Source organism: Rhinopithecus roxellana, chromosome 2 (assembly GCF_007565055.1).
Source record: "Rhinopithecus roxellana isolate Shanxi Qingling chromosome 2, ASM756505v1, whole genome shotgun sequence".
Lineage (NCBI taxonomy): Eukaryota > Metazoa > Chordata > Mammalia > Primates > Cercopithecidae > Rhinopithecus > Rhinopithecus roxellana.
The window spans coordinates 190964015-190982180 of NC_044550.1; the positions used below are offsets into that span (position 1 = coordinate 190964015).

The window sequence follows — 18166 nt, forward strand, 5'->3', positions numbered from 1 at the left end:
TCCACTTTTGATTTTACTGGACCACTTCCACTTCTTTGTAGCCATTGCTTTGATGTACTTTATTTTTGGTATTGTACTGGTAAAGCCATGTTTAATCTCCCATTACAATTCTTTGAAGAAATGCTTCAGGATCTTGATCTCACTTGTTTAAAATTTCTGTTGAAAGCTCTGCCTTTGTTGGGAGTCGATTTGGGAGCAATGGTTTTGGCACCCATCGAGTGGAAAAGTTTGCTCAACTTTGAGTTGTTAGTCAGAATTGTGTAAGCTGAATCAGTTGAAGTTGCCTATGGTGTTGGCTGTTGTTTGTGCTGTTAATTGTTGGTCCTCTTCAATTAGGCACAAAGAAGATAAAATTTTTCCTAGCAAATTGATACTTGGTTTGCTACTGTGGGCTTCATCAAGATTGTCTTGTCCCTTCTTGAGTTATCCATTCGTAAACTGCTAATTGCTTTGGGAGATTATCCCCAAAGGCTTTTTGTAGAGCATCAATGATTTCGCTATAATTCCGCCCAAACTTCACCATAAACTTGATGCTTGTTCTTGCTTCAATTTTAGCAGAATTCATACTGTTTTGATAGGGGCTCTGTCAAACTGATGTCTTATCCTTCTTAGTACATTAAAGAAGATCCTGTTCGCATGTTTTAACAAGTGAATATGAGTTCATTTTGGTGCAAAATGATTCTGAAATCTACATGTAGTTTTTTTTATAATACACATTTTCCATGAACTTTTTGAAGACCTCTCAAATTTATAGGTATTTTTCTTGCTCTCAATATTTTTTCAAAATTTCTCTTTACTTGGCTGTTGGCTGTATTTTAATGGTCCTCTTTATCTATTGGTAGAACTGTAGTGAAATGTAGTATTGCCAAGTCCCAAGCCCTCTACAGTGCCCAGAGAGGGCTGAAGACAAACAATGCTGCTGTGTTCAAAGTAGGAGCTATCAGCATCAACATTCCTCAGCACCCTGCCACCTTACACAGCATGATGGTTCGAAGTTCTCACCAACTATCTAAACAAATCTCAGACCTAATCAGACAACCTTCTACAGCGTAAGTTATTTTATTTGTTCACATTCTGTGATTCCATATACTACCTCAGGATATTCTTTGCTGCCTTAACAAAAGTTTGGAGGGAGATGATGAGTTACTTCTAAGTATCAACCATTATGGACAGTGGAGCAAGAGGAGAGTAGCCGATCATGATCATGTGAGAATGACATTTGATAGCATTAAAGTACAGTGTCATCACTGCAATTGTCAGTGTTCCATATTGCATAAACAAAGCTTAAGAGATCCTAGACATTTGTGAGTATTGTAAGAGGTACTAATAAAAAGCAACTTGATGAATTCCAGGACCATGTCAATCCTTGTTTACTTTGAATTCATTGGAAATTTATGACTGCACAAGTTTAAGAACGTATAGTAGTGATCATTTATGTCCCAAGGCAGCATTTGACCATGCCACATAAATACTTTAAAGGGCAGTAAATTTGAGCATTAACCTTTATTCCCTATGTCTATAGCCTTTGTTCATGCATCTTCACTGCTGAGCCTTATTCATGGTCTCCATAAACTGTAACTAATAAAAATACGTGGTGGCAGGCATCTGTAATCCCAACTACTTGAGAGGCTGAGGCAGGATAATCGCTTGAACCCAGGAGGCGGAGGTTGCAGTGAGCCAAGATCATACCATTGCATTCCAGCCTGGGCAACAAGCGAAATTCCATCTAAAAAAAAAAAAAAAATACATGTAAAAGGTTATAAAGTTGTCTTACGTTTTATTTCCCACATCCTATAAAGTGGGAAAACATTAGTGTGTCCTTTGAAGGTGTCTCAAAGCTGATTTTTCCAGTTGTTCTATCTAAATATTTAATTCTGATACAATGTTTAATCATGGCTGAAGTTGACTAAGTAGTACAAATTTAAATGTTTTTCCTCTGAACAGAAATATGGAATCCAGAATGTATAAATTTTAGTTTTAAAATGCTCCAAGAAACTTTTCCTTATTATAATATATTATCCATATAGTAGTTGAAAAATTAGACCCTGGAGTCAGACTGATTGGGTTTAAATCCTAGTTTCAGCACTCTACCTATGCTTCCTCATTTGCAACGTGGAGACAGTAGTACCTATTTAAAGTGAGATAAATGAGACAAAGCACACAGCGCACTAAGAAGAGTACCTGGCACTCAAATTGTTACTATTATTGTTATTGTTGGAGTTCGTATTGTCATTCTTAACAGTGGTAGTAGTAGTGGCAATAATATCAATAGTAGTGTGTAATGGTTAAGTCACGGAATTTGGAATCAGACAAATCTGAGTTTCAATCCCAGTTCTGCAATACTGTTAAGAATCACCTTGGCAGTATAACATTCTGGGAGTTTTACATTGTTATTACTTCTTGTCTACTTTTCCATATCATCATTGTTCAACATCTGTTTTAGAAAGTCTGAATATGATCTGATATTGGAAAGAAAACATCTATTCACAGTATATATTTGCTATTTTTCACTGAGAAATCCAATGATTTTCTACAATAAAATGGTAGCTCCTGTGTTTATTTTTTAATTTTTTTTTGCTTTCTAGCCCACAGCCTGTAAAAGAAGATATTGCAACCCCACTACCTTCTGAAAAAACCCCAACAAGTGTTAATCAAACTCCTGTTGAAACAAATGAATTTCCTCAGCTACCAGAAGGCTTAGAAAAGAAGCCTATTGTTCTTAAATTCAGTGCCATGTTAGATGGTATAGCCATTGGAGCAGCACTTTTACCGTCTCTGAAAGCAGAATACAAGATGGGAAGAATGAGAAGTCATGGAATGACAGGTAATATTGAATTCTGAATTCACTCTCTTAAAATTTATGATTTCTTTGAGAAATTAGTAGTATTTTGATAAAAAGGTAAATTTGGTTTTATAGATATTATAAGTAATTTTGATTATAACATTTAAAGTTCATTAATGATGTTCTCTAGTCAAGTAAAAATATCAATCCCCCACCCCAGTACTTTGAATGGCCAGAGTGAACTCTTTTGAACTCCATAAAATTATATAACTATGGAGGCCATTTCTCCAGTTTAAACTTAAGTTGAATAAATCAACCCATTTCTACATCTATTAAGTTTTCAATAGACTGAATAACTTGTTTTATTTTCACATTGGGTTCATTTAGCTTAAATCAGAAGTCATTTATTTCTTCAAAACAGCTAATTCTATATGGTATTGTGACCCTTATATTAATATATCCTATCTCAAAATTCCTTGCTTTTAACATTTATGGAATTTATCATATATACAAAAGCATGTAAATTATACATATACACATTTTAAAGAATAAGTACTGTGAACTCACCAACCCACAATACAACCTAGGAATTGGCACATTACCAATACTTTGAAGCCTTCTTTGGCTGAGTGTGGTGACTCACACCTGTAATCACAGCACTTTGGGAGGCTGAGGCGGGTGGATCACCTGAGGTCAAGACTTCAAGACCAGCCTGGAAAACATAGCAAAACCCCATCTCTGTTAAAAATACAAAAATTAGCTGGGCATGGTGGCAGGAACCTGTAATCCCAGCTACTCAGGAAGCTGTGGCAGGAGAATCGCTTGAATCCGCGAGGCGGAGGTTGCAGTGAGCTGACAGTGTGCCACTACACTCCAGCCTCAGCGACAGAGTGAGACTTCATCTCAAAAAAAAAAAAGGCAGTCTTCATTTCTCATGGAATTACTACTATCATGAATTTTGTCTTACCCATTCTTTTGCTTGTCCATATAGTTTTACCATGTATGTATATACTCATAAATGATTTAAGTTTGCTTTTAGCTGTTTTGAACTTTGTTTATACGGAATCTCACATTTTTTAACTAGGAATTTTTTTATTTGACTAAGAGCTCCTTACATGTTTATATATATAAAATGCCAGTTGATGGTCCTTTTTTTTGCTTACTTTACCATTGAGTCATTTATATTTTTCTTGATTCACAATATTCTTCATAAATTCTATATATTAACTTTGATATTATATGTTTATATGTTGTCACCTAGTTGGAGGCTTATCATTTAACTTTTTCTTTTAATCAGCAGACATTCTTCATTTTAATGTAATTGAATTTACAATTATTTTTCCTATATGATGTGTATTTTTATATCCTGAAGAAATGCTTCTCTTCCTAGGATAATAAAGATATTCTGATACATTTTTTCTTGAATGTTTTGAGTTTTGCTATTCATATTTAAGTTTTTAATCTATCTTAATCAATTATTATTGTTCTTAGATTTGGCATGGGGTAGTATATAACCAGTGATCATTGTATATAACCAATGATCTCAGCATCACTTATTAATTTATTCTTTTTTTTAGTGATATATAATCCAAAAATTAGTCACACATTAAGTGTTATTTTTAACGTGGGAGTCTGAGTTTTCTATTCTGCTTCATTGATCTCTTTGCACCAGTATCATATTGCTGCCTGACTTTTTCAGGAATTGTCCTGGCTATTTTTGGTCCTTTGCTCTTTCATATATGTTTTTTATTTTTTTGAGACAGGGTCTTGCTTTGTTGCCCAGGCTGGAGGGCAGTGGCATGATCACAGCTCTCTGCAGCCTTGACCTCCTCAAGTGATCCTCCAGTCTCAGCCCTGTGAGTAGCCAGGACTATAGGCATGCACCACCACATCTGACTAATTTTAGAACTTTTTGTGGAGATGGTGGGATTTCACTGTGTTGCCTAGGCTGGTGTCAAACTCCTGGCCTCAAGCTATCCGCCTGCCTTGGTCTTCCAAAGTGCTAGTTACAGGCATCAGTCACCATGCCTGGCCTCATAAACATTTTAGAATCAGTTTATTAAGTTCCCTGAAAAAGCCTGTTTAGATTTCTGTAAGAACTTAATTGAATCTGTAGATTTATTTGGGGAGAAATGACAACTAAACAATATTTAACCTTCCTTTTCCTAAGTCTTACTTCTCTGTTGTTTAAGTCTTCTTTAATGTTTTTGTGTAAAGGTTAAAATTTTTCTACTTAAAGATTTTTGTGCGTCTTTTACAAGATGTATTTATTTAGATATCTAGGTATCTTGTGGTGTTGTAGCTATTACAAATGTTATCTTTTGTAAAATGGCATTTTTCTAAATTGTTGGTAGTCTGTACAAGTGTGCTTGATGCTTTTATGTTAATCTGATACTCAGCAACCACATTAAACCATTATTACTAGTAAGTTGTAGATTCTTAGGAGTTTTATCTATAGACAGTCATACTGTTTAAACAGCAAATAATGATATTTTTGTTTCTTTCCAACTTTTAGTTCTTTTTCTTGCCTTATTGTGCTTGCCTTGTTCCATTTTCTTAAAGGAATCAACATTACGTGAATAAGTCTGATGTCTGCTGTAGGTTTCTGCTATCAGGTTAAGAAAATGTACTTATTTTCCCACTGTGCTAAGAATTTCTATGAAGAATTATTGGCAAATGTAATCAGATACTTTGTTCTGTATCTAATGAAATGAAAATGTATTTTCCCCTTTATTCTGTTAACATAATTTAAAAGTATATACATATATATGAATATATGCAGACGTACATGTTTATATAAGTATGTGTATACAGTAGTCCCTGCTTATTCATGTGTTTTGTCTCTTCACGTTTCAGTTACCTATGGTCAACTGTAGTCCGAAAATATTACATACAATAAGATATTTTGAGAGACCCCCATATTTACAAAGATAATTACAGAACTGTTGTTACAGTATAGTTGTTCTATTTTGTTGTTGTTGTTGTTAATCTCTTGTTGTGCCTGATTTATAAATTAAACTTTATCATAGGAATGTATATCATAGGAAAATGTATGTATAGGAAAAGACATATATATAGGGTTTGATATTATCTATGGTTTCAGGCATCCATTGGGGATCTGAGAACACATCTATCCCAAATAAAGGGAGATTACTGTATATGTACGCCCATCTCTAGCATTTTGGCTTTCTTTATTAAGAGTAATTTTGCTGAACATTTAGACCTTTCTGTTACCAGCAAGAGAAGCATTTTAAAGTAAATTTCCATATTTGGCAGAGTCAGAAATCTTAGGCCTTCAGATATTAGAGTCCAGGGCTGACAATAAGTTACACACATTTGGTCATTTATTCAGGGTACCCATGAAATACAAGGGTCCACAGAAGCAGCAAGTCAAAAGTCAGATAGGCAGTTTAGGGTCCTAGAGTAAACACATTGTTAAATATCCAGAGAGGTAAGAACCCAAAATTCTTATTGAAATTAAAGGAAAGAGATAAAAACAGTAAAAGAATGACTATACTAGTAATAAGGGATGACTCAGTAACTGAGGCCTAGGATTATTTCAATCTTGGTGTTTTTATTTGGTGGTGTGCTAGCAATGGTAGTGGTGGTAGCAACAGTGGTAGACAGTCCCCACCCCTTGCAGCTTGTGAATGATAGTCAAGGAGTCTCCTGGTTGGAGTAGTAAGAGGAGATCAGGGCAGTCATGACTTATCCTAGTTGGTGAGTGATCATTTTTCTGTTTTTGGCTAACTCATTCCAGGTGCAAGCACTATAGTTAATGAATGTAGTGAATGTGACATATAGGAGATGACCCTTGATTAGTATTTTGAAAAAAAGAGAATTATTTCTGGCTCAGTTGTGGAGCAGTAGGGATATGTAATAAATTATATACGTAGGCTAAATAGGCAATTTGATGATGTTTGAGTGGAGAGAATTGGTAATGTACAGAAGAATATCAGTAGATTCTGTTGGTTTGAAAGGAGCATGTGTATGTACATTACATGTGTAAGGGCAATAACAGTTCTTGATTTTAATAAGGCTTCTCCTCATGTCCTCATAAACAGTTGGAGAAATATGGACTGAATAATAGTAAAGCTGGTATATTTATATTTGTTTGAACAATTATGTGCCAGATTATTGATTTAAGTGTTTAAGGTCAACAGTAAGCTAAAATTCATAACATACCCTTATTTGATATATGGTCCCATGAATAATTATTAAGGTCAAAGAGACATATGTTTGTATAACTTTATACTTTATGAATGTTTCAGTGAGTACAATTTAATTGATTTGGCAATTTTAGCTATTTCCACACTGAATCAGGATCAGTAGACACATTGTTAACTACCTACTATTCTCTGTGAATAAAGCACTGTGTGGACTGGGGAATTTTTTTAAACTTGATTAATTTTCTTGTTACAATTCTTTAATAATAAGGGCATTTTATTTCTGTTCTACCTTCTATGAAATAAAGAACGTGGGTGTTTTTCTAGTGCCTAACACACTGCCAGTCTTAATAAATAATACTGGCTTAATAATACTTGCTGATTGACTTGCATATTTAAAGATAGGGAATATTTTATAAGCAACTTTAAAATATGCTTTCATATATTTCAAGATAGGTTTGGGAATATCCATGCATTTCTCTTAGATATTCTTTTTGGAAAAAATGAGGAATGAATGAGTGAATGAATACTAACACGAACAATAACTTTTCTCATTTCTTGCAGGTGCACAGACAAGATTTACATTTGAGCTGCCAAATCACAGATTGCGTTTTACTTCAAAAGTTTCTGCCACAGATATGTCAACCATTCCTCCTTCTGCCAGTCTTAACCTTCCTCCTGTTACCATGTCTGGGAAATATATAATGGAAGAACATGATAGTTACTCGGATCAGGTGTGGAGTATAGATGAACTGCCTTCTAAACAAGGTTACTATTTACAGGGAAATTATCTACGTTGTGTGGCAGAAGTAAGTTTACTTTAAAATTTTCTTACTCTTTGTAATTTAGGAGCCTTCAAGATTTATATGTACCAAAATATGTAGTAATCCAAACTTTTAAGGTAAAGTCTTAAAATCATTTGTTTTCACAGAAGAATTCTATACTGAATCAAGTATGTGTGTGGGTGTATGTGTGTTTTGTGTCTGTTAGTCTGACTACCCTGTAGTTTTATTTAAACATGCTTTTAAAAATATGTATTAGTTATATATTCCATCTCTGCAATATTTTCGTAGTTTTTTCAAATGATTATTAAAAGCAAATTGCAGCTAACATTCATTATGTGCTTTACACGCGTTGACTTCTGCAGTGCTTAAGTAAATCCTATGAGGTAGAAATATTTGTTCTCATTTTGTAGGTGAGCAAACTAAGCCTTAGCAAGTTAAAATAATTCATACAGGTATACATAATTATTAAGATAATCTAAAGGTCATATTGAAAGATAAATTAGACTTACAGATTAATTTCTTTACTAAGGTTAAGTTGAAAGTAGCATATCTAATTCTATCATACTCTTTTCACTTTATATTTGTATAGCTGTCAAAAGTTTAAAAAGCATTTGGACACATTTTTCATTTGATTTGTGGTAAGCAGGTCGTCTGTTATTTTCCTAATTTGATATAAACTTGAAGCGGAGAAGTAAACACCTTTCCTTAAGTCTCCTAGCTATCAATTGAGAGAGGCAGGAGCCACGCTTCAGTGGTCTGCCTCCAGGCACACTGTGATGTATCTCAGCTCACCTCGTCAGTTTGTCAAAAACAGTTGCAACTTTATGAAAAAGCAATGTGCTATTTGTTTTATAAATTTTGTTCTCCAGAACCTGAAGCATCTTTAAGAATGCTTTTTGGATTCTCTGATAGAAATATTATAACTACGGGGGACATATTTAAGTCTGATTTACCTTCTTAGGCCCTGCTTGCCGTGGAACCTCTATAAGAGTTGGGATTTCTGTATGTGAAAAACAAGTGTACAAAAAAATAGTGTTCGGATTCTAACAGAGATTTACTTAAAATATTTTAAGGTGTATCCCACTTGTGCTTTCTACTCTGAAAACTAAAAGCCCCAAGCTCCAGTTTAGAAATACTGCTATCAATGTTCCATTTAAAAGAAAATACACGAATACAGTGTGCCGTATAGTTCCTTGCTGATACTAGATAGTAGAAAGGTATAAGTTTGTAACGGGGCAGAACACAATCCTGAATTTAGTAAACAATGTATTTAATTTCAACCATTTCAAAGAATCTAAAATTGCATCCCTCTTAGAGTTGCCTATTTTACTATGGCCTGAAATAAACACACCTGAAAATAGTTTCTGGCAAATTGGTTTATTAACTAATTAGTTTGTTAACTAATTTGCCAGAAATTTAATACTTTGTATTAATTATAGGACACAAATTATATTAAACCTTAATTGGGTATCTCTGATGATTTGCTAATTCACTCAGATGTAAGCCTGAGACCCAGAATTTTGTTGGTTTTTATTCATAGCCGTATCCTTAGCACCCAACATGGTACATAGAGTAGACGGTCATTAAATATATATTTGATTAAATAAATTGGTTTTGGCTGGATGTAGTGACTCACACCTGTAATCTCAGCACTTTGGGACAAAGCAGGCGGATAGCTTGAGGCCAGGAGTTTGAGACCAACCTGGCCAACATAGTGAAATCCTGTCATGGTGGTGGGTGCCCGTAGTCCCAGCTACTCAGGAGGCTGAGGCAGGAGAATTGCTTGAACCCAGGAGGTAGAGGTTACAGTGAGCCGAGATTGTGCCACTGCGCTCCAGCCTGGGTGACAGAGCAAGACTTCGTCTCTAAATAAATAAATAAATAAATAAATAAATAAATAAATAAATCTATTTTTACTTAACTCGTCTATGATTCTAAGACCACAAAAGTGGCCATTAAAATGATCATTAAAAGTAAATTTTACTCTAGGAGAAAATTTAATTGCAAAATTAGCAAGTTAAATATATAACTTTGATTTGCTCCCCAGACTTCTCATACCTTATTAACTACTGTTATTAAAAAACAAAAAACAAAACCATTTTGGGAATGAACTATAATAGTATTTGGCCAGTAACATATTAGGAACTCTGAATATTTTTAACTTCAGTATATTGATTTCAAATCATATAGAGATAATTATCTCTTTTTCCTCAGTTTAGGGTGATTTATGTAAGAAAAAAGTAAAGCTAATGTAATCAGCATTAATCTAATATGATTTTTTCTGGCAGGTTGGTTCCTTTGAACATAATCTTACAACTGATCTTCTAAACCACTTGGTATTTGTACAGAAAGTGTTCATGAAGGAAGTTAATGAAGTAATACAAAAAGTTTCTGGTAAGATGATCTAGTACCTTATAGTATAGGTGAAGGTTTTTATTCTTTTTGACTGTGTGATGTCCCATATGTCTGTGGTATAAGTATTGATCCAGCATTTGGATATAATTGTCAAATAACTCCTAAGAACTGTCCATTCCTTTTATGGCTTTTCCACCTACAGTGTTTGCTAATCATTTTTGTCATGTATAATATACACATTTAGGATTCATAAACTTCAGAAAGCTCCTTTATGTTTCACCCTCAAGAAAGAAAAGCTTACAGTATGTCTATTAACCAAATTAATCATACTCATTTGGAAACAACATTTAGATAACTGCTAAGATTTCAACCTTTTATCTATACCAGATGATGGCTGTATGCTGGCAGCATGGTAAATTGTCTGTAGAAACCCTCATTACATTTTTGCTGTTCCTCAAGAATAGTTTACAGTTCAGCTTAGTCAGTGCTCTACATTTTTCACAAGCTGAAGTATTAGGAAATTAGGGTGAAAACTTGACTCTGTATAACAATTCTTAATGCTGAGTATTTTCAGTGTGAATGTTATCATGTTAAAAGAATATTTAAGCCACATCCATAAATTGGCATCAAAAGGAGTTTCCTTTATGCTTATGGAAGAATTCATTCATTTAACAAATTTATGAAGTATCCAGGTATTCAATGACAATTTTGATGAGTTCTGTGAATGACAAGAACAGGGTGCTATAAGTCTGTGTCATAGGAGAAACTAATCTAGTCTAAAGTATCAGAAAAGGCTTCTCAGAAGAATTCATATCCCAAAACTTAAGAATGAAGCCTAGTTTGGCAAGAAAGGAGAGGTAGAGAGGATGCAGGCAGAGCATACGTACCAGTATTTGATAAGGGTCTGAAGGAGGACAGTGCTCCTTGGATGAAGGAACTAAATTATGTAGCAGCTGTGTGAACAACCGGTTTCCTTGGTTCTCCTGGGTTGGTTCTAGTTGCATCTGAGGTCAGGAAGCTATTTAATGATTATATTGTAGAAGCCTTGGAATTTTACAAGTTAGGTCTTAAAAGATCAGATCATTGGTACAATGGAGTTTTTCTGAAAATGGTTGACTAGAAATCATTAAGGAAGAAATAGATATATAGTAAAATTCCTTTCTGCCACTGAAGAAGCCTTAACTTGGGAAACATACACAAGTTTTGTTTGGTGTGTCCCATTTACCTGGTTAAAATCACATTATGACATTTTTTATGATAGGAAAGTTGTTAAGAATATATCAAGCTGGCAAACTTATGAGTTCTAAAGAATATTTTCAAGATAATTTTATTACTGAAAACATATAGGCCGGGTGCAGTGGCTCATGCCTGTAATCCCAGCACTTTGAGAGGCCGAGGTGGGTGGATCATTAGGTCAGGAGATCAAGACCATCCTGGCTAACACAGTGAAACCCTGTCTGTATTAAAAATACAAAAAAATTAGCCAGGTGTGGTGTGGGCACCTGTAGTCCCAGCTGCTCGGGAGGCTGAGGCAGGAGAATGGCATGAACCTGGGAGGCAGAGCTTGTGGTGAGCCGAGATGGTGCCACTGTGCTCCAGCCTGGGCAACAGAGCAAGACTCCATCTCAAAAAAAAAAAAAAAAAAAAAAATATATATATATATATATATATAGAGAGAGAGAGAGAGAGAGAGAGAGAGAGAGACAGACAGACAGTATCAGACTGTCAGGGTAAGCCTCTCTTCAGGTAGTTTTGATTAAAGAGAAAGGCTTTTCTTAACCTTTAGATTATAGTCAGGAGATTAAAGTATATCCCAAGGTCTATGAAGAATAAGATGGACAAAGAGGACTGGAAATTAATATTTCTAACCATGAAAACTTGCTGTTTACTATGAGAGAATCAGATGATAGTGCCAAGATCAGATGATAATGCCAAAAGAGTGGCTAGATCTGCTCCTTGAACCATTTCTTTCTGACTTTAGCGACAGCCATGAACCTTGAGAAAATAGCTAAAGTGTAAATTATGTATTATTTAGCTGGCCACAGGGCCTGATGGAGCGTAGGCATTCAGTTATTCTGTCAAGGCCAAAGAACATAACAGGATATTGAGAGCAAATACTGTGAACCCTTGTAGCTCGAATTTCTCAGTATTCTGATCTCGGTATTGCTTCTTCCCTCTCCCATAATCTTCAGTTATTTTCCTTATTTTTTTCTTATATTCTTCTTCATGATTTTCCATCATGTTATATTTAGTGTTAGGACATTTTCTATTATGTAGGAAGACTAATGTTCGTAACAATCATCAAGTTTGTTAGGGAAATACTTTTTTAAAAAATTGATTACCTTATTTGCCCACGAAGGACTTTCAGGAATGCCTGGGTTTCAGAAAGATGTAAATAAGCATTGATCAGGAAAACAGAAGAGACTATTTTTGAGTATGTATGGCCGTCTTAGAAGCATATAAGGAGGTTACTATCTTAGAATTGGGCCAGGTATATATTTATTGATAAAGACATAAAGTACTATGGAATTAATGCAAATAATATAATAGCATCTCTTATGGTTCCATAAACTAAAATTATTGTGCAGTATGTTTTGTGAATGGTGGAGCTTTTGCTTTTAAATTTTATTTTATTTATTTATTTTTTTTTGAGACGGAGTCTCGCTCTGTCACCCAGGCTGGAGTGCAGTGGCCGGATCTCAGCTCACTGCAAGCTCCGCCTCCCAGGTTTACGCCATTCTCCTGCCTCAGCCTCCCGAGTAGCTGGGACTACAAGCGCCCGCCACCTCGCCCGGCTAGTTTTTTTTAAAATATTTTTTAGTAGAGACGGGGTTTCACCGTGTTAGCCAGGATGGTCTCGATCTCCTGACCTTGTGATCCGCCCGTCTCGGCCTCCCAAAGTGCTGGGATTACAGGCTTGAGCCACCGCGCCCGGCCTGCTTTTAAATTTTAAAGTTTTCTTTCTGAAACTAGATAAAAGGTATTCAAGGTAGTGATAGACAAACACAGAACAAATAGGCCTTTAAGGTGTGCTCATGCATCAAACAGTTTTTGTTTTTTTGAAATGGAGTCTCGCTTTGTCGCCAGGCTGGAGTGCAATGGCGCAATCTCAGCTCCCTGCAACCTCTGCCTCCCGGGTTCAAGCGATTTTCCTGCCTCAGCCTCCCAAGTAGCTGGGACTACAGGCACACACCACCACACCCAGCTAATTTTTATATTTTTAGTAGAGACGAGGTTTCACCATGTTGGCCAGGATGGTCTCGATCTCTTGACCTTGTGATCTGCCTGCCTTGGCCTTCCAAAGTGCTGGGATTACAGGTGTGAGCCACAGAGCCCAGCCCATCAAACAGTTTTATCTTCAGAGATGGATTATCAAATGAACAGAGACTAAGCTGTTTTTTTTTTTTTTGTAAAACAACTTGACTATAAGAAAAATTAGACAGATGTGAATCTTTACAAAACTCTAGACATTTAGAGTATTAGTATTACAATATTCAAAGTGAAAGTGTGCTAAGCAATGTAAAAATCTAAGATTATTTCAGATATGTTAAACCATGTATTTGTTTAGCAAAATGATTTAAGAGAATATGAAAAAGTGAAAGGCTTACATTTAGACTGTCAGAAGAAAATAGTGTGTTAAGGAAGTATACTGTTAGGTAATGTAACATGAAGATTTCACTCTACTTAAAAAATTAATTAATTGAAAAAGAGTCTGCTTTTAACCAAGTGAAAAGGATAATTAAAAAGCATGAATATTAAGAAAATGGAAATTGATATTTGTCTGTTTATGAGAATAAACAGAGAAACAATAAGCCTATCCAACCAACTTGTATAGAAATCTACAGGTCCAAATGAGACACATTGAAGTTATGTAAAAGAACTAATGGTACTAAAGGTACTTCAGTAAATCATGGGTATCAGGAGAGGTGCCGAAACACAGGAAAATTGTGGTACCTAACTTGAAGAAGGGTAGGAAAGACGCCTCAAGGAACCAATACCCCAAAGGCTAATCCAAAAAACAAAAAAAAAAACCCTGATTTTTTTACTTAGTATAGTCTCCCTTAGGAAATAAACTCCTTAATAACACTTCTTAAACATAGTTTTTGTTAAGTCATGCTAATACTTTTCAGAAAAATATGAGGCTAGCTATAATTTCAAAATAGCTTAAGCAAGTTAATAGCTTACTCAAGTATCCTGGATATGATGCACTTAAACCTATATATTTATGCCATACTATGAAATAAAACTTGATTGACACAAAAGTAGGAGGGTGGCCAAGATGGCCAATTAGAAGCAGCTGTGGTCCAGGACTCTCACACAGAGGAATGAAAATGGTGAGTGAATTCAGCACTTTTAACTGACGTATTCAGTTTCTTGCATTGGGAGGGACTAGGCAGACAGCTCCACCATGGAGGGTGAGGTAAAGCAGGGTGAGGTGATGGCTCACCCAGGAGCAGCAAAAAGCCAGGGAGCCCCCACCCCCAGGCAAGGGAGGCTGTATGTGATTGTGTGACCTCACCCGGGGAAACCAGGCTTCTCCCACAGATTTTTGCAACCTGTGGATCAGGAGATTCCCCTCGTGAGTCCTGCCACCAGGGCCTTGGGTCTGAAGCACAGAGGTATGTGGAGTCTCGGTGAAGCAGCACTAGGGCACACACAGAGACACAGGAGTTCTGCATACTCCCAGCAAGGCAGGAAATCCATCCATGCATTCCCCCTAGGAAGGAGGCTGAATCCAGGGAGCCAAGCAGTGCCATTTTACAGACCCCACTCCCAAGGCAACTCACAAGTTAAGAACCACTGGCTTGGAATTCCACCCGGCCAGCAGCAGAAGGCTGGAGACTGCCTGAGACAGACTGAGTTCCCAGGCGGAGGGAGAGCCGCCATCTCTGCCGTTCAAGTCAGCAGTTCTAGCCTGCCTGCTCCAGGGAGTCTGGGCAGTCTAGACTGGGAGGAGTTCCCCACAAGACAGCACAGCTGCTATGCCAGATTGTGGCCAGACTGCTTCTTAGAGTGGGACTCCACTATGCCAGATTGTAGGGTCAGACTGTTTCTTTAAGTGGGACTCCAGTCCATCCCTCCTCACTGGGCAGGGCCTCCCTGCAGGAATTTCAGCAACTCCAACCAGGGTTATACATAAAGAACTCACAGAACTCTGATCTCTCCCTGGGGGGTGGGGCAGCTGCTGTCTCTGCAGTTCAGCTGACTTAGCCTTTTCAGCCTGCTGGCTCTGGAGAGTCCTGGTGGTCTGGATGAGGGGGGTTTCCCCTACGGCAGCACACCTGCACTGCCAAGGGGCAGCCCGACTGCTTATTTAAGCGTGTCCTTGATCCCGTTCTGCCCAACTGGATGAGACCTCCCAACAGGGGTCTCCAGACACCTCCTGTAGGAGTGTTCAGTCCAGCATTAGGTCAGTACCTGGGGCAGAGGCCCCAGAGGAAGGAGCAGGCTGTCATCGTTGCTGTTTCGCAGGCTTCGCTGACACCTGGTGCAGGAGGAACCTGGTGCAGGAGGAACTCAGAACACTAGAGTCTGGAGGGGACCCCCAGCAAACTGTAGCAGCCCTACAGAACAGTGGCCCCACTGTTAAAAGAAAAATAAAGAGAAAACAAGAACATAAACCAAAAAGCCCCACAACAACCCCATTCAGAGGTCAGCAACCTCAAAGATTGAAGGTAGATATGCCCACAAAGATGAGAAAAAAAAATCAATCCAAAAATGCTGAAAACTCAAAAAGCCAAAGTGCCTGTTTTCTCCCAGATGACTGCAACACCTCTCCAGCAAGGACACAGGACTGCACTAAGGCTGAGATGGCTGAATTGACAGAAGTAGGCTTCAGAAGGTGGGTAATAATAAACTTAGCTGAGCTAAAGGAACATGTTCTAACCCAGTGGAAAGAAGCTAAGAATCGTGACAAAACATAGAGGAGCTGATAACCAAAATAGTCAGTTTAAAGAGGAAGATAACTGACCTATTGGAGCTGAAAAACACAACAGGAGAACTTCACAATGCAGTCACAAGTATCAACAGCACAATAGACCAAGTGGAGGGAAGAATCTCAGAGCTTGAAGACTGACTTTCTGAAATAAGACAGGCAGACAAGAATAGAGAAAAAAGAAAAGGAACAAACAAAACTTCTGAGAACTATGGGATTATATAAGAAGACCAAACCTATGACTGATTGGGGTACCTGAAAGAGATGGGGAGAATGGAACCAAGTTGGAAAACATACTGCAGGATATCACCCAGGGGGACTTCCCCAAATGAGCAAGACAGGCCAACATTCGAATTCAGGAAATGGAGAGAACCCCAGTAAGACACTCCACGAGAAGATCAACCCAAGACACATAATCATCAGATTATCCAAGGCTGAAATGAAAGAAAAAAATTTAAGGGCAGCCAGTGAGAAAGGCCAGGTCACTTACAATGGAAAACCCATCAGTGTAATAGCAGACCTCTCAAAAACCCTACAAGCCAGAAAACATTTGGGGCCAATATTCAACAACCTTAAAGAAAAACATTTCCGAGGAACAGCTCCAGTCTCCAACTCCCAGTGCAAGCGACACAGAAGACCGGTGATTTCTGCATTTTCAACTGAGGTACTGGGGTCATCTCACCAGGGAGTGCCGGACAATCGGTGCTGGTCAGCTGCTGCAGCCCGACCAGCGAGAGCTGAAGCAGGGCGAGGCATCGCCTCACCTGGGAAGCGCAAGGGGGAAGGGAATCCCTTTTCCTAGCCAGGGGAACTGAGACACACAACACCTGGAAAATCGGGTAACTCCCACCCCAATACTGCGCTTTAAGCAAACGGGCACACCAGGAGAATATATCCCACACCTGGCCGGGAGGGTCCCATGCCCATGGAGCCTCCGTCATTGCTAACACAGCAGTCTGCGATCTAACCGCAAGGCAGCAGCGAGGCTGGGGAAGGGGCGACCACCATTGCTGAGGCTTAAGTAGGTAAAAAAAAGCCGTGGGGAAGCTCGAACTGGGTGGAGCTCACAGCAGTTCAAGGAAACCTGCCTGTCTCTGTAGACTCCACCTCTGGGGACAGGGCACAGCTGAAAAACAACAGGGGAAGCAGCAGAGGCCTGTGCAGACGCGAACGACTCTGTCTGACAGCTTTGAAGAGAGCAGTAGATCTCCCAACACAGTGGTTGAGATCTGAGAACGGACAGACTGCCTGCTCAAGTGGGTCCCTGACCCCTGAGTAGCCTAACTGGGAGACATCCCCCACTAGGGGCAGTCTGACACCCCACACCTCACAGGGTGGAGTACACCCCTGAGAGGAAGCTTCCAAAGTAAGAATCAGACAGGTACACTTGCTGTTCAGCAATATTCTATCTTCTGCAACCTCTGCTGCCGATACCCAGGCAAACAGGGTCTGGAGTGGACCTCAAGCAATCTCCAACAGACCTGCAGCTGAGGGTCCTGACTGTTAGAAGGAAAACTATCAAACAGGAAGGACACCTATACCAAAACCCCATCAGTACGTCACCATCATCAAAGACCAGAGGCAGATAAAACCATGAAGATGAGGAAAAAGCAGGGCAGAAAAGCTGGAAATTCAAAAAATAAGAGCGCATCTCCCCCTGCAAAGGAGCGCAGCTCATCGCCAGCAACGGATCAAAGCTGGTCAGAAAATGACTTTGACGAGATGAGAGAAGAAGGCTTCAGTCCATCAAACTTCTCAGAGCTAAAGGAGGAATTACGTACCCAGCGCAAAGAAACTAAAAATCTTGAAAAAAGAGTGGAAGAATTGACAGCTAGACTAATTAATGCAGAGGAGGTCATAAACGAAATGACAGAGATGAAAGCCATGACACGAGAAATACGTGACAGATGCACAAGCTTCAGTAACCGACTCGATCAACTGGAAGAAAGAGTATCAGCGATTGAGGATCACATGAATGAAACGAAGCGAGAAGAGAAACCAAAAGAGAAAAGAAGAAAAAGAAATGAACAAAGCCTGCAAGAAGTATGGGATTATGTAAAAAGACCAAATCTACATCTGATTGGGGTGCCTGAAAGTGAGGGGGAAAATGGAACCAAGTTGGAAAACACTCTTCAGGATATCA

General features: G+C 38.2%; 1 protein-coding gene across 8 annotated transcripts in view; it reads left to right on the plus strand.

The window, feature by feature from the left end:
* KIAA1109 (KIAA1109 ortholog) overlaps nt 1–18166 on the plus strand; it is a 225219-nt gene that overhangs the window by 134529 nt on the left and 72524 nt on the right. For all 8 annotated transcript variants that reach the window (XM_030925315.1, XM_030925337.1, XM_030925343.1 and 5 more), the window contains 4 exons: nt 843–1049; nt 2586–2824; nt 7513–7757; nt 10022–10127. In XM_030925315.1, the coding sequence (XP_030781175.1) occupies nt 843–1049; nt 2586–2824; nt 7513–7757; nt 10022–10127 (797 nt within the window). The remainder of the gene's footprint in view (nt 1–842; nt 1050–2585; nt 2825–7512; nt 7758–10021; nt 10128–18166) is intronic.